This window comes from Melozone crissalis, unplaced genomic scaffold (assembly GCF_028551555.1).
Source record: "Melozone crissalis strain CALT ecotype California unplaced genomic scaffold, PUWL_Pcris_2 ptg000105l_1, whole genome shotgun sequence".
Taxonomy (NCBI): domain Eukaryota; kingdom Metazoa; phylum Chordata; class Aves; order Passeriformes; family Passerellidae; genus Melozone; species Melozone crissalis.
In genome coordinates, this window is record NW_026535882.1 from 13,386 (window position 1) to 31,228 (window position 17,843).

General features: G+C 41.2%; 2 protein-coding genes across 2 annotated transcripts; both read right to left on the reverse strand.

The window, feature by feature from the left end:
* Positions 1-2,099: 2,099 nt before the first annotated feature.
* On the reverse strand, positions 2,100-2,385 carry LOC128947408 (methylmalonic aciduria type A protein, mitochondrial-like; the record flags this gene model as incomplete). Its single annotated transcript, XM_054291668.1, has 1 exon — positions 2,100-2,385. A coding segment is annotated over one exon (286 nt), but the record flags the coding sequence as incomplete, so codon positions are not given.
* Positions 2,386-5,327: 2,942 nt separating this feature from the next.
* On the reverse strand, positions 5,328-13,109 carry LOC128947410 (mothers against decapentaplegic homolog 1-like). The gene is given in 5 exon segments (XM_054291670.1): positions 5,328-5,471; positions 6,828-7,057; positions 7,060-7,083; positions 9,992-10,210; positions 12,968-13,109. Coding segments are annotated over 5 exon segments (759 nt in total).
* Positions 13,110-17,843: the final 4,734 nt, after the last annotated feature.

Below are 17,843 nucleotides of genomic sequence, written 5' to 3' on the forward strand. Positions count from 1 at the left end.
TTTATACACCTCTATAAATAAAGGCTCCATACTGTGGCATCAGCCAGTCAGATGCATGACATAACTTCAGCATCTCTTGAAGAGAAACACCCTGGATTTTGAGCAAGAGACTATAGTGTGGATCATTTTCTAACTCCGGTGAAAAATGCATTTTCCCTCATCTAACAGTGGTGAAGAGGGCTGCACCTGTGAGGTAGCCCTGCCAGCACTGCCCTGTCAGGCTAGAAATGCCAAACAACTCACAACACAGAGATGCAAAGATACAGAGTGGAAAGAAATTAAAGAGAAGTGCTTTGCAAAAGTGGGACTTTGCCCTTAGTAATTAAAGGTAGCATGGATTTCACCCCAGCTCTAGCAGCTTTCCATCTACAGGGAGAAATAAGGAAAGGGAGAACAATACACAATACAATGTACTGTGTGAATTATACAATACACCTTCATAAGAATCTAAAAGTATGCGCAGAAGGAAGCTTTGAGAAATGGATAGTTTTAGCAAGGCCATACCACATAAACAAAAGATATCCAGAAGAACACAGCAATCTTATAATGCATTCTGAAAGGTGAAGCTTTTAAGTTGTTACAAGTAAACAATCTTTTACTCAAACTACAAGAACTTCTAACTATTCCCCACTTCGAGCACAATTACAAACAAACCCACCTAGTGCCAAAGGATAAGCATCACATGGTCCCGTGCAACACACAAATCCAAAACATAGGAACAGGCGTTGAATTCAGAATTTTTGTAAGCCTCACACAGCAAACAGTGTCTGTACCATCAGTTTCTGTGGCTTCACAGTGAATTATCCCAGACAATTCTTATGCTCCCATGGGAGGAAAAATAGAGAAAAAATATGCATTTCTCTTGCTGTTCCATAATGTACCTTCTCCATACACTGTCATGAATGTCAGCCCCTCTTTTCCTTCCTTGTTCATCAGCTGAACCATATCTTAGTATGACAGGAGGGAACAGAGTATGTCTGTCATCCTTCCATTCCAAGTATGGTCTCTAGTTGCTTCTGAGGTTTTAATTTTGAGATTTTTATTCTCAATTTACAAATGTTCCATTATGAGGGGGGGTGGCTACTTTTAAATAAACTGTAAAAATATGACTGTGGAGTAGCTGTGGAGAACTGGTTTTTGGAAGAGGAATCCTGTTGCTAGTCAGTCTGTGCACTGATAACTGTCCAACTCTCCAGGGGAACACACTAATGTTTCCTTAAATACATTCTTTACCACCTTTTGTTCTATATTTCATCAAATTATAAATGTTTTAGAACAGTCCAGCAGGAATAGTTACAGACACACTAAACTCTGTAAAAATGGTTTTCTCATTTTAACTCATGGAGTATGTTACTTATTGACTGTGCATCGAAGGGAGAGCAACAGAGCACTCTAAAAAGGAAAATAAAAGGGAAATAATAATGTTCGCACCAGTAGAGAGCAAGTCAGTAATTGAATCTTGCCACATTACAAAAGAAATCTTTAAGAAGGGAACTGCATATAGTTAAAAAAAAAAAAAAATTCCTTTGTATTCTTTAGCTTTACTCAACTCCCATGCCCCAAAATCTCAAACAGCCAATGCATTGCAGATTTCACAAATTAGCAATATATGTGAGGAGAACATAAAGGCTGAAGCAATGCTGTCACTCAAGGTGAGGAAAGAAAATGCAATTCATTCTGGCAACAGCTGCTGCTATATTAGAATGGAAAGTTGCAGTGTCACCTGCTCTGAGATGACCCCACAACCAGAATCCAACCCTGCACCACCACAAACCTTGCTCTCCTGCCCTCCCCAAACCCAATCATTTTACATGGGCATCCAGTTTTTATCAAGAGATCTGAGGCATGTAGAAATAGAAGATTTGGAAGTTTACTTTTTTTCCAATAGTGTGTAGTAGTCTCTTAGTGAGCGTTTAGATTTGTCATAATCGCTGCGTATACAGAATCCAAAAGAATTCTTCTGCAGAGTACTGGATAGGTTTTCAATTCATTTCTGCTGCAGCAAAACATCAGAATCCACACATAGAAAAAGTGCATTTCATGTTCAAGTTTACAGAAAGCACCCATCAAGAACAGAGTAGAAAACAATGCTTGGAGACCATCTTTGAATGCCTTCAGCAGCAGGTCAGCTGCCAGCCCAGGGGACAAGACCCATAGAACCTCTTCTTCCAGAAGCGGGATCTTATCCTTGCCGGCCAGGTGGGTGTGGCAGTGCTGCAGCATGTTGTCCTGGACGAGGTTCCACATCCACACCTTCTGCTGCCGGCGCCACTCGGCCAGCAGCTCGCCGCTGCTGAGCAGGAGGTCACGGAACTCCGCCGTCTTATCCCACATCTCCGAGACGCCCTCGCTGGTTTTGGCGGAGATGCCCATGACCCGGGGGGTTCAGGGAATGGCCAAAGCCAAGTTCCCTCTGGCCTCGAGGTGGCCAGGACTGCATCATCAGGCAGATGGCAGATTGCATGGAAATCAAGAAATGTGTGAGGGAAGCTTCCTTCAATACCTGCTTCATGAAGCTCTAAGCATATCTGTGCCTTCCTTCCAGTCCCCCAAAAATCTAGGATTCTACTGACTAGAAGTAGACCTTGAGATCCATACTATTTGGGTATTTGTCCAGCTGCTTGTTATGAGAATCATTTTTATTCAGTCCTTCAGCTAAGAGGCACATTATTGCTCTTTTACTTAAATGTAAAGTGCATACTCCGGTAGCTATTCTTTCACGCTTAAAATATGCAGAAACAAGGTACTTTAAATTTTTTTTTTTTTAAATCTTTGCTTTCCAGACCAGGAATTAATTTTGCCAATAATATTTCAGAAATCCAGCACACTCTCAAATTGAACAGCCTGGGTTGTTTTGGTTTTTTTTTTTAAAGCTTCACCCCTTTTCCACACTTAGAAAAGAAAGGCTAATCCTCAAGCAGCCCAGCTGATTTAAACTCAGTTTAATGGGTCAATTTCAACACCAAGGTAGAACAAACATCCTTTACAGATTTCTTTTGCTTTCTTTATTTTTAGCTATTATTATTTCTTCAGTCATCTCACAACCCTGTTTCTGCCTGTCTTCTTGTTAAAGCACACAGATTTATTTCATGTTAATGAATGTAAACACAGAATTCATTGGCTGAACTGCTCCCAATGCCTTGCACTGTCTTGCAAAGACTTTTTCACAGCACCATCACATGGGCCGTGAAAGTGACAGACTATTAAATAGCAGGAGTTTTGTTCTGAACTGCTGAATGCACAATTTAATCTCACTGCTGTTATTCGGGTCCAGAAGATGATGATACACAGAGAACTGAACACTTCAGAGCTGAGAAAATATGCAATTTTGTGTGCCTATCAGCATGGGATGAAACCACAGCAGAAAGAGACAAGAAGTTCCATTTTGAAATAGCCTCATGAGGTCTTTATGTTTAACCAGGTCTTTATTCACCAGAGTTAGCCTGGATCACTATAATCTCTTCATTAACAAGCTTTCTAAGGCTCTCTGTTTCAAGTGCTGTACTTACACCTAGGTAGCACATCTCCACTACTATTTTAATAGCAGCAGAAACAACAAAAAAACCATTCTACTTCTGCTTAATTCATCCTTCAGTTTATGCCCCTTTGTGTTCTCTGAAATGGAATACTTTTGTCAGTGACCTTGGTGAACAAGCATGAAAAAGTGCACATTTCATCAATGCTGAAGAGGAGAACAGATTGTTCAGTTCTCTATGATAACCTTGTGGACCGGAATAATAGGAGTGAGATTAAAGTGTGCACTCAGCAGTTCAGAACAAAACTGCTGCTCTTTTATACAGCCCACCAGCTGTACTGCCAATCTGATATGGCCACAAACAGGCATGAATGTGCCGCAGAGTAATCTCCCTGCAAGAACTGTTTTCAAGACTTTGCACACTGGTGAGGTCTGGAACTCCAAATTGCTCAACTCATGCACAACAAAACTCAGACCTCAGTTTAAACTAACATGCTATGTTTACAATATATTCTACATTTCAGCTGTCATTTTCCCCTCCCACTCCCACCTCCCCCCATTCAAGTATTCCTAATTCCTTTCTGGTCTAAATCTAATTCATTTATAAACTTTCAAATACACCATAGATACATTTAGTAAAAGAACATACCTAACATTCTTACAGCACTATGGTCAGGACACAATTTCAGAAATAGTGCACAGTTATTGAGATTAAACCTTATGCTTTATTTTACTTTGAAAGAGAACAGCAGCCATCAGTGTAGCGTTTCCAAGTAGTACTGAAGAGACGCTCTTCTTGCAGCCTTGGCCAACATCCACTCTCAGCTCCAGAGGATGCGGGGGAAACCAGTGAGTGCTGAATGTGAGGAAGGAGAACCTTAAGAGTGACGGCTGCAGGAAAATCCTTCAGGAACTCTGTCCAGCACACTGAGTTTGGCTTTGGCTCTGTTGTCCCTCTTGTACTAAGCCCTGTAAATCAACTCCACAACAGTACATTACAATGTAAACTAAAATTCTTTATACCAACAGTATGTCAAAGGGGTTTATGTCGGATTTGGGGCTGTTTAGATGGTCTGGAAAAAGCCCAAAGATGGCCTTGGGCCGCCCGGGTTCGAAAGGACGAGAAGAAACTTCAGATCTGTTCTCGGTCTCGGTGTTTATTAATTGCTTATCTAAAAGATTTTCTCTTGGCCTGACAGAGTTCTGCTCAGCAGTCAGCCATGGGCACACACTGAGAGCCCCTGGGGCGGTCGTCTATCTTTATACTTGGAGTTACGTATACAATATTTATCATTTTTCTCCAATACCCTCTACCCTTATTAACCAGTGTTCCCCTAGTAAGGTCCAATCCCGGAGTGCCAACATCACCACAGAAGATGGAGGCCTAGAGGAAGAAGAAGAAGGAGAAGGGCACGCCCCAATTCCTCCATCTTACTTCTCTAGACCCCCCCTGTACAGAAATCTTAAACCCTGTATCTCACACTCCAATTAACTTATCCCTTCACCATTCACCCCAGTGAAATCCTCCTATCCTCATACTGATGTCATCTCCCCTGTGGGATCAAAGTCCAGCCACCAGACATTTCTGGCAACATTCCAGGACTCCCGAGCCCCCCAGGGGTGGTCTTGTTCACTCTGCCCCCCAGTTCTGAGAGGCTGAGATCCCACAGGTTTACTTATCTTTGTTTTCCTGAACCCAGCAGTTGGTCACAGAAGTCAAGTGTTTTCATGGCTCTTTTTCAGCTGTTGCCAGCGGAGGGGGGAAAAAATATAAAAACGTGTGTCTGACTCATACATCTTTTGAGTACATGCAAGGCTCAACTGTTTCCAAAATGCAGGAGCTTGGGACCTTTTAAGACACTGAAGAAATAGAATTTTGAAGAGAGCCCATATGAATAAGTACTCTATCCAGCCACTGAAGGGGACCATGGAGATGTATCTCTATCCAGCATGGAGTGCTCGTTACACACTGGTGATGATATCCAGCTCCCCAACCCTGGAAATAGAATTGTAAGTGGGGAAAGAAAAAACAAATCACCTTATATTATAATACTAAATATGTGAAAAGAGTACTTCTTACCAAAATAGCTTTCAACAGTCATTATCAGCAGGGTGGCACAGCACCCATAGCACCCACCAACTATTATCACATTTCAACAAACAAATCAGAAGCTAAAAAAATTATAAATGTGGAAAAGTATCAGTTCAGATCTCTTGGAATGGAAGTGTTTAAAGACATAACTGTAGCAGTGCAAAATTTCCCCATACATCACTGCCAGCTGCCTGAGGTCCCTATAAAACCTCTGAAGAGGGGGATATTCAAATTCATATATTCATATGAATATATTCCAATTGAGGTGATAAGACTGATGTGGAAATGGGGGTGAGGCATCTGTGTGACAAGAACCGAAGTATCACTCTCAGGATGGGCATGATAAACTGAGCAGTAAGTCAGAAGCATTCCTCCTTGGAGAAAGAGGGCGTGGTCACCCCCCACCAGGCTGTTTCTCTACTTAAGACAGGTTTTGTTTCAGCTCATACCTGATTCTGTTACAGTAATTACCAAAGATATACAGGGATATTTAAAAGCATTCAAAATTGTTTTGTAAGTGAACCATTTTTGGGGCAGGTCTGAAGAGAAGGTGATGACATCTGCAGGTACAGTTTGCTCTGCTCTGTATTAGTTTAATCCCTAATGAAGGGATTTCCCAGCTCCCAGCACAGCTGGCAGCAGCTTTGAACACTGTGCAGTGCAACTTCCAATACACAAGAGGTCCTGTTTGACTGTTTAGGCAATGCTGCCCTACAAGTCTGTAGAATGCACAGCTGTAAACAGCCTATTTCATTTTAGGAACCCCTGCCTTAACACATCTGAAAGTTCTCTTCCTCCCATCATGGAGAGAACTGCAGCATATCACCATCTTCATTTGATTACTTTCATTTAAGGACCAGCCCTTTCATATCAGTACCTATGCTGACACTCATACAACAGCCACATCACAAATCCTGACTTTGCATGCCTTCCTAGAATAGAAGGGTATGCATATTATTCTAAATAATGACTGCAGCTCCTAATTTGGGAGTTGCTGGTCAAGATATAGAGGACTTATGTGAAGAAACATCTTCTGTAAGTCACCTCAAGCTTTCTAAGTATGTGGGTCAGATGGTTTTCTGTTCACAAATACTTCATTTCACTAAGATCTCTCTTAGACTTAATGAGGAATTCCATCCTTAAAATTAAACAGCCATTAATAGGCCGATGAAGGGACTTACTGAACCATTCAAAATCACTGCATTAAAAAAAATTATTTACTTTGCTTACAAAATAATCTCAAACAAATTGCCCACATACCTTTACAAAACTCATCCGGAGAGTGCACATCTTAACAAGCTCATACACTGCCTCAAAGCCATGGTTCACAGACTGAGCCAGGAGCTGAGCAAAGTCTTGATTATTGAAAATCCTCAGACTGCAGCCACTGCGGATTTTGCAGACCGTGGTGGGATGGAAGCCGTGGTGGTAGTTCAAGTTCAGACTTTGCACGAAGATGCTGCTGTTGCTCAAACATTCAGCATACACCTCCCTCCAACGTAGTACAGATGGACACCTGCGAGGAGAAGGTGGCAAATTCACACTCTGTGTTTGCTTTCATGCTCTGTCTCCACAGAGATAGGCTTCTGTTCAAAGAGATAAACCTTAATTACATATCAGAGTATCATCTGTCTTCATTTCTACTTTCCTCTTTCATCAGCAGGCAATCTGAAAGAAGAGTATGTATGTATGTATGTATGTATGTATGTATATATGTATATATGTATATATGTATGGGGAATCAACATGTTGTATATTCAACAGCACCAAACTAGGAAGCACAGTAGTTTTGATGCCTTCCATTGGACAACCTGACCACTTGAACTTTTTCTCATTATATTTAAGTGAAGCAGTAATTGGGAATGCAAGCAGAGAGAGCAGAAACCTGCCGCATCATTTGTAGATACTGAAGCATCCCCAAGCTCGATTCTTTGGAAAAGTCTTGAGTGCTAATTTGGGTAGCCTGAGTTGCGTCAGCTAGCTTTGATTCCAGAAAGCTAAGTGGGAAAAAAAGGCCTTTGTATTCCTCAGACCTATCTGCCAAATGAGGCTACACACCAATTTTAGAGTCCTCCCCCCATCTAGTGCCTGCTCCTTCACCTGTCATCCACAGCAGCAAAGCCCAAAAAAGTAACATACAGAGAACCTTTGTGTTAGTAGGAGTCAATTCTAAAGGTTTTGAGAAAGCAAGAAAATTTACCTTCTGTGTTTAAAAATGGTTTATTTGCTACTTAAACCTTTCTCCTCCCACAATGTCACAAATCACAGAGGTGAACACAGAGAATTAGAAAACTCGACTGCAGTCCAGTAAGAAAGCCTTGGCTGTGCTCTGTCATGTAGGATTTTGCCACTGACTATGTGGGTAGACACATACTCCCACCTGATCTGCAAAAACACTTATGGCCATGTCTTCAAGTTTGGGATTTACTCCTCCTTTCTCAAAGACTAACCGTTCTACATCACCATTACTTGTACACCTTTACTTATTGAACCGCTTCCTTGTCTCTCCCACGCTCTGCTTTGGAACACACGCAGTTAAGTGCTTCAGCAGAACTCTGCCTGCAGCTGGGTTACTCCTAGCAGGAAAAATGAATGAGGTGTTAAATAAATACCCTGATACTGGGGAAGATGGATGGGGAGGAAAAGAAGGAAGTATTAACACTTGAGGGGCACAACACAGGTGTGGTGCACTACTGAGAGTTGCACAAGTTCCCATGAAGAGAAAAGCTCTCCAGACTGGGGCCTCAGACTTGAGGACCTGACAGTTCTCTTCAGCTTCAGTTTTTTTCTCCTCTTCATGAACTGGCACATCTACCCCACTGCTTGGGCATGCTGAACCCTCAACTGTCTCAGAAAATTTACAGTTTACTAAAAATGTAAATACCTAAAAAATGTGCCTTGCAGGAATGGCCCACTGCAGAGGGCAACGCAAGCTTTGCCTGCCATTTGCATTACAGGTGAGTTCTCAGAAAAGAGAACTACTAGTCAGGCATAAAGGTGAAGATTTTCTCTTTTGCTGAGACACAGACACAGAATGGAAGCACAAAATTCCCACTGAAAGAATCACCAGCCTGTGAAAAATGTATTTGGAATAAACTGTATTAGCAGGTTATCTCCCAAAATACATGTTAGGATAGCTAATTTATGTTAGAACTAAGCCTAGCTAAAACATTTGGTGCCAAGAACCACAATTTGGATTTCCATATACAGCAATAATCAAGATAAATCAGGACATTTCATTAGACAAACTGCCTTAATCGCTAATTTAGATTTCGATAGCCTTCAGGCCAATAAAAATTGATTAAGGGTAAAAGCTTCCTGTAATTACAAACCAGATAGGAACAATACTTTGTTTATAAGACTAGGCCAGAAAATTATATGTTTACCAACACAAGCATTTCTCCCATATGCTAGGAAAGAGCAGTTTACTCTTGAGGGAAGTGGCCCAGGTTGTCACCATCTCGGGAAACAGTACCCCCACCCAGAATGGACGGCCAATCTCAAACTCACCTTTGCCAATGGATGGCCAATCCCAAACTCACCTTTGCCAATGGATGGCTGTGAGAGTCTGTCCGAATTTTCCCTCATCTGCCTCATGATTGTCATTGGGGGACCACTGAAGAAAAGACCCCCCCCCCGTCTAGAGTCTCTGGCTTTAAAGGAGAAAGTCACACGCCAAAAGCCCTGAGACCTGAAAGTACAGTGTTAAGTTATACTGAGGGGAGGACGGGGCACCACGCCCTACCTCTCTTTCAATAGCCTTGGAAGTTGTCCCACCTCTCGGCCCAGCTGGAGTTCTCCTGAGTTTCGGGTCGGTCCCCACAGAAGACCCTCACCTGGTTTACAGACAGACTGAGATGTAAATCCCCAACCGGGGGAGGTGTCTGGGGGGAGGCAAGCTGACCAAAGTGAGATGTTTGCCAGCAGGTTGTGACCAATGGACCATGAAAAACAATGGCTCTCATTTACTGCTGAGAACATCGACTACCTGTTATCAAGCTCATTTGCTGCTGAGAACATGGGCTACCTTTTACCTGTTACATCTATTCCCTATTGTACCTGTTTCCCCACCCTCACAATTTTCGGTAATAAAAACTCCTGAGTTAGCTAGAGATTTTGAGATCTCCCCGGACGTGGCCTAGTGGGCTTCAACGGCTGGACCTTCGGAGAACAAAGCAGCACCACATTGCAGTAGCTATAACCCATTCCCCACCCCCTTTCTCCTCCCTCCTTTCCTCATCTCCTACTTTTTCCCCGGTTCCTCTCATCAACGCATTTTTGCTGTGGTTATTTCAATAAAACTGCATTTGTTGATTTGTTACTGTAAATCCCCTGTGCCTTGGTTGGTTAGTTTTGCACCTTAAAATCACCGCGTTACCTGTTAACTGGAACAGATCGTGACAATGACCAGATCCCAAACTCACCTTTGCCAATGTGCCGCCTGGTGTTCTCAATGGTGGAGTTGCGGCTGATGTTGGAGAGCAGCCCCAGGCAGAACCTGTTCTTGTTGGAGGGCTCAGTGAAGCCATCCACCAGGATGCTGGTGGAGGACACGTAGAACGCCTCCCCGATGCGCTTGCTCAGCTCATAGTAGACAATGGAGCACCAGTGCTTGGGCTCTTCGTAAGCGACAGCCTGGACATCTGCAAAGCCACAACAGAAACCTTACAGCCCAACAGTGCTGGAACACAGGCTTGAGGAGAAAAGAGTCCTAACTTGGCAGATTTGGGCTACACAGAGTGAAATAATTTCAACTCAAGGCTCGGAAGAGACAAAGGCTGCCACTAGGGATGAACAGAAAAGTATAGGAAGCTCCTGGACACATCCCAAGCAGTGCCCCAGTATCCTTGCCCCATTTTCTTACAGTGACAGCAGAGAAATGCTGTAACTCTACAATTCAGCTTTCTTTCCTACTCAGTAGACAGACTTCTACTTCAGTTCTAACTCCAAGTCACCTGTTTGCTTACTGCAAAGTTGTATAGTAACAGGAAGAAACAGCTTTACAGTCTGCATCAAAGACCATTTCTCACTTTACAAAGTACAGCAAGGCAGCTTTAATATACAGTCAGCAGATCAATCTTTCAGAATTCAGAGTGTGACCAAGTCTTTCTCCTAGGTTTTTTGGGACAACACTAGGAGACTTCAAAAAACCCGAGAGAGACTGACATTTGTCTGCAGAACATGCATGAAGCACAGCCCCAAATAAAAAGAGGCTGCTGGGGGTTGTGGTTGCTTTATGTGTGCCTTCTTTTAAATGAAGGACACTATTTCACTACTAAGACTAGAAAAGTTGAACTTGCTGCTGAAACACCAATTTTGCACATCCCACTACAGGGCAAAGTGCTACAATGAAAATAAGACTGGTAATATGGGAAAACTTGTTTTTTCTGGGCAGAGGTTTCCTTCTCCCAGCTCCAAGATTTTACTGATATCAATCAACTAAGATTAGTGTTCATATTTTCCTCTGTTCACAGATCACACCACTATGAGTTTCTGTTACAAAAATAAAAAAACAAACTCCCCCTCAAACCAGCAGTACACAGTAGATACAAAAGGTGGCAAATAATCAAGAGCAGGATAACACATCCTACATCACTGTGGCAAAACTTCTGAGCATAGCATTTATTGCTAATAACTTGCTTAAAAACACTGGTAAAAAGCTGATCTTTCCTGATAATCTGGCACTTTCTATCCCTTCACATCACTGTTGAAAAGGAAATAAAAAAGAAGAAAAAACAGTCTTTAGTTATTAGTAAGAGGTTGCTATATTTTCAATTCCTATAAAGATGCCAGCAATTATCTAAGCTGCAGCTTTGCCCCAGTTCTCAAAGTCAGGAAGAAATCTTGCCAGCTGGCCATTCTTACAGAATTATTCATATCTCTCTCACACAGATTTCATACTGATTTCCTCACATTTGCTTTAAGTCATGCAGAGCAGGTGTGTTTAGTTTCTCTATTCCCAGCATGGACCAACAATGGAAATTACCCAGCTTCATTGACAGGATGCAGCTTGTTCAATCAAATCTCTTAAGACTAACAAATCACCAAGAAGAATACGCTTCTACAAAGTTTGCAACATAAAATGATGCAGTAAGTTTACAGTAAAAACTTTTCTTCTACAACCTGCAGCAGATTTTTTTTTAAGTAGTGCTGTCACAGCATACATACGTGAATAATAAACATGTGAAGGCACCTAAAAGTCTTTCTTTTTAATGAAGGGATAGAGAGGAAAACCCATTGTACTAAACTACTAGAAGAGAAAAATATCAATAGACAATTTTTATTTTGAAATGGCTGACTGATAAAGAGCAAGAAGAAAAATGCAAACCCTCTTTTCTTTATCTCTCATGTGTTAGAGGAATTCTATAATACACATTTTGGGAGAGGGATACACATGCAGAGGTCTGCAGTTAGGCATAAAGTTTGAGAAATGTATTTTGGGGCAGTAAATTTCTGGCCCCAAATTTCTGCAAACTACTCATACCCTCAAAGTGTAGTGTGTGTGAGCAGCAAAAATGGAAGTGCTACACACTGAGTTTATCATACGCAAAACTCATTCCAAGCAGAGAGTAAATAGGCTAACACAAAAGCCATCCAAATTGTGCTAAGATGGCAGATATACTTCCTGAAACCAGACAATGAGCTTAGCAGCAAAACAAGTACCAAAACCAAAAAACCAACCCCAAAACCCAAAAAACCCCACCAACACCAAAAAATCCAGAACACAACAGTTCAGTTGTTCATATGCTTGTGATCTTGATAATCATTCTGGCACAGCATCCAGCTTGCTGCTCTTTCTTGGCATGGGCCACAAGTGTGCAAGCTGAAGTGTTCTCTGAAGGGCTCATTTCTCACAAGATGATGATGAATGCACTGAATCCTCTGCTCAGCAGCCCCGGCCGCTGCTGTGGCTTTAACAAGCAATGTGTAAAAAGATCTGTGTCCCAGTACATAAAGCAATAGGCCTTTATTTCATACAGAATTTTAAAGTCTCTAGCAATGCCACACCTCAGGCAGATAACTCTGTATTCTGCAGCCTCAGAGGAGTTCTTTCCATTCAGAGATTAGTGGAAGTTCCCAATAGAAAACATAAAATTACTTTAGTCTTCGAGTTGGCTGGGAGAAAGAAAGTAATAAATTCCATTAATTTTACATTTTTAAAGAGTCATGGGATAGATTCCTCTCTTAAATAAGTATTTACATTTATAAATAATCTCCAGCTTTACTATTTCATCCCTTACAAAAACAGAAGAAAAATTACATGACCCTTTTTTTTCTTTTCCGCAGACAAAAATTTTCGTGAACAGCATCCAAAATTAAAAGTCATTTATTACTCGTAAGTTCTGGAGGTTCTTTACTCTTGAGAAGTGAAGCAGAAAACATGAAGGAGGCGTTCTTACCTCCTGTGTGCACGTCAGGGGGAGTTGCAGATGCCATCATGTTGGTATCCATGGGCTGCGAGGTATCGTGTGTCGTCAGATCTTCCGGACGCTGGTAAACGGGCGGGGGAATATCAGCTAAATATAGAAAAGGCAGATACATGAGTGCTTTCCTCTCTTTAAAGCACATCTACATATTCACATAAACAGTTTGAGTCTGGAAATGCTTCCAGCCTGAGTCAGCTATAAACTTCCACCCACCAGAAATCTGAAAAAGCAATCATGGACCTCGAATAAGGAAAGCAGAGAATTGCTGTGTATATTAAGCGCAACTACAATAAAAACAAGTCACTTCACCCCCACATAAAGCTACAAAAGAAAGCTCAGCTGTGTTTCCAACCCACAGTTCTGCAGGCTGGAAGTGCCATACAAACATCAGGGCACAAAGAGGTCTCAGGGCCCAGCCAGCAGTAGATTCTGAATATGTTAAAAGTGAACAGAAGCTTTTCTGTTTCCAACACAATTCTACCAGCAAATTATTTAAACATCCCAGCTATATCCAGGGCCTTATCATTGCCAGTGCAAAGTATTAGCTCTGCTTGCCTAGACTGGGAATAGCAGAAAGTGTTCAGGAACCCAAATCCTACAGAAGTGGCCTTGTGGGTCTGGAATTTCTCTGTCAGTGTTTCTGTCCTGTCCCATTCAGAGCTGCATCAAAGGCACGGGAGCCCATGCACAATGCCCACAGTCATTAACATGTGTTAATATGTTAATGAATGTCAGCTCTGTTTGAAGTGTCCCAGCCAGCACTGCCCTTCAGCTGCCTATTCCACTCCTGGGAAAGCTTCCCAAAAGATTTCCTACAAGCTGCAGGAGGTTGTCAATGTCACCTTTTCTCAACAGACCAGAGGACACTCTCCTCCAGATCAACTGCACAGAGGTACATCCAAGAGCTAGAAACCCTTGCCTGATCTCTGCAAGCTTTCGCTGCAAAAACTGGGATTAGATTACCGCTGTGATGTCTCTGCTGCTGCTGATCTTGCATTTATTTCCATTACTGAGAGTATGGATTGCAAACTACCACAGCAAATAATCACAGGGGATTCCTAAACTCTGAAAACCAAATTAGCATCAACAAAAGGCAGAAGAGTGCTTTGCAACTTTGGGTTTGGTTTTTTTTGTGGAGTGGTGGTTTTGTTTTGATTTTTTTAATGTATTTTTAAGAAATAGCAGGTATTCTGTATTTTAGATCGAATGCCAGCAGGTGCCTGGCTAATTCCATTACTTGAACACATTCAGGTGGATGAGAAAGCAGCAGAGGAAGACAAAATGGCAACAGGGTTGCACTAAAAGCCTAACAAACTGCACTGGATTTTGAGTCTCGTGTTTTACTAAGCCTTAAATGCTTGTGTGTGTGCAAATATGATGCTGGTCATGCACAAGATTTCAAGGCCACAGGCAACAAATTAAGCAGCATCTAGAAAGTTTTCAAAGCTAACTGCTTTGCTCCTTTGTTTTTGTATTTTCCAGATGTCAGCCTCTTTCCCCATTAGGGCAGGATGGACAACTGTCCAGGGCTAAGCATCAAGGACATCAGTATCCTGACCTCCCCTCTAACTCAATTTCTTCACTGCAGCCGCAGACATTAAGGTCATGTGGACAGAACAGACCCTCAAAGATCAAATAAACTTCCACAAGCCAGCATTCAGGAAGACCTTGTTAGGTCTTTATCTCTGTTGGAAGAGCCCCAATCACAGCAATCATGCTAAAAAAAAAAAAAAGTCAGCTGGTTTCACAGCAAATTCCCACATTTTTCACTCACAAGAGAAAAATTTGCAACAATTAGCAAGAGAAGAAATCTATGGATATTAATTTCATGTAATAGGAAACAGATTTTCACAAATCTGCTGCTTTGTTTACACAAACCCTCCCAGAGCATCTCCCAGAGCTCCCCAGGGCCTCTTGCAAAGCCTGGAAGCTCTTTGCTATCCCCATGGCAGGCATCTGTCTCCAGTTCAAGGCAATATTCTGCCCCTCCACTGCAGTCTAGTTGCCTGAAGAGAGCAGGGGAAGGATGCTGCAGGGACTCCTTCCTAACCCAGAGCAGAGTCATAGGGCAGAAAGAGCTGAGGATGTGGAAGTAAATGAACATTTAGTATGTGCTTAATTGCACAGTTCTCACAAAATCTCAGAAAAAGATCCTTTGAGAGCCTTGTCTTTTTCCTTGCACATGTATTCCTGAACTCCAATTTCTAGGAACTCATGTCCTGGGAAAGAATACTATTTTGCAAGTGACTTCTTAGCTGTTAAAAGAAAATATTAGAACAGATGATGCTGTTTCACCCCAGCAGTGAACAAACTGGTAACACAGGTCAATTTAATTTCACTGCAAGTAATAGTATGATTTAGCCATTTATTTGTTATGAAACCCTGTATGTCAGCTTGAACTTAATTTTCATGACTGAAGTGTAGTTTTTGAAATGCTTTTGTAAAAGTGTTCTGTTCTTTACTGAGATGCTCAAGTCTACCAATCAGTGAAATATGAAGCACTTGATAAAATTGCAAAGCTCCTGTTAGTCTACTATAGGCTGTTAGTATAGGCTCCTTTTTGATGGCCAACTTGATCTTCCAATCACTTCAGAGTATGAAGTCCTCAGTGAAAAACTGAGCTTGAACATTCTACATTAGAAGTAATTGTACTTTTTGGCCAACATACTCTTAGGGTTAGATTAAAATTTAGTGTTAAACTATTTAAGTTTAAGAAGCTTATCACTAATGAAAGCCAGCTAAGACTTGGACACATAAAAGGCTTTATAAAGGAGATTTGTAATTCCAAAATTCACATGAAAAATAATCACGTTAGTTTAAAAAGTTATGCTATTGCATTCATTAATAATTCATTTATTGTTAAAAGTTAAACTTTACACACAATGGCTAGTGAATATTCGCTTTCAGTACTTTAGCTAAGAGTGCCTTTAAAAGAAAAGTCCTGGGATAAGGTTACTTAGGTGGTAGAACCCAAGTAACCTAATCTGTCAGTCTCAGAAGAGGAAGTTTTGGATGAATGGATCAAGCATAGGACAGTTTTGAGCCACCATTGGTTCAATTTTGGCTGAAACTTAGAAGAAGGATCTGACTATCATCACAATCAGGCTTTGAAACAATTTTCAACAAGAAGAATGGGAACAAGCAATCTAATGACATTCAGATACTACTGGGATGGCTACACAAAACAACTGTAAGATACCACTGCCTGCGGTGGCCTGGAACAGATGGCTTCCTGTTCTCTGTTTTCTGTATAGTTTTACTGCCCCTCCTTAGAGGGCAGTAAAATTCTTTTACTAGGAATTTACATTGATGTAAAGCAAATGCAAGCAAAATTTTCATTTGCAGCTCAGCAAAGAGTTGAATGAAATATTGTGGAGAGCCTGGTTCAAGCATGGCTTAAAGAAAGAGGCCATGAAGGTATACAGCTGATGGGAAAGTAAAAGGTAGCTGTAAAGCAGCATTTCCCAGGCTTGATTCTGTAAATAATTAGGTTCTCAAGCACCATTTTGTAAACAATAAGATTCTCAGACAGTCTTCCCATAACAGGCAAACATTCTGTCCTTGGGCTCTCTGAGAACAGATAGCTGCTCTGGGAACAGATATGAAGGTTTTGAGAACTTTTCATATCACGGTGAGAACACTGATCCTGTTTTCAATAAACAAACCACAGGTATTGTAAACAAAAGGAGGGGTTAGAGTTTTCTCTGTAACCTATTGTGAGCTCGAATTTTGCAATATGCATGAAGTCAATTAACACTGTTATAAAAGGTGGTTGATTTGATCAATAAATCAGAGTCGATGCTCATCAATCGGATGGTCGTCTCCCTTCACTTCAATAAAATATCACAATCTATATATTTGTGATATAGTGAAAACAATTTAATACCTCTTTTGCATTAGCCTCCATGAAAACATCAACTGCAAGCAGACACAATTAACACCAGCAAAAAGGGATAAGATCTCGCTATGTAAAAAGAATAGCAAAGGTTACATAGTGCTTAAATAACATAGATGTTCTCAGATCATCCATGCTGATAAACTTAATTCATCTTAGGGAACTTAACTGATTAAAATAGACTCAGAGGGCTTAGTGGTCTTTGAAAAATTATGGAGGATAGATGAAATGCCGGAGGACTGAAAAAGAGCAAATGGATTGCTGTTTTTAAAAAAGGGAAAACTTACAGTTTGGTCTACTTTATTTCACTCTCTCTCTGATAAATCCAACACTGTTCAAAAATAAAATGGAGGTGTATTATCACATTGGCAGATGTCACACACTTGGTGAGACTGTAAATATCTTGAGGAGTGGGATTAAAATTCAGTTATGTCTCATATAGATTGAACGGTGGTCTGGGGAAGAAAAATGACTTTGCAATAGGGACAGGGGAAAGTGTTACACACAGTCAGATATACCCAACTGCACAAGTATGGAAGGGGATCAATTAATTACACAGTAATTATTCAGAGAAAGATCTCAGGGCTAAAGTGGAAAGTGATGAGTCAGGAGTGAATATGACAACAACCTTACACTGTGAAAAAGGCAAGGGAGAGAACTGGCATATATGAACAACAGTACAAGTGACAAGACAGCAAGCACTATCCCTTATGCCACTGATTTTCAGAATCAGTGGTGGCTCAGGCAAGACTGTGTGCTCAGATTTGAGTGCCATACATGAAAGCAAAGGGGTATGTTTGGAAATATTTCAGAATACAAAGAGTGATCTAGAAAAAGTGATCTATGAAAAAAGACTGAGAAGACTGGGATTGTTTAACCAAAAAAAGAAAAAGAGAGAAGGAGAGGGACCGAAGAAGGGTTTTATAAACAGAAAAAGCTGTTGCAAACAAGAGA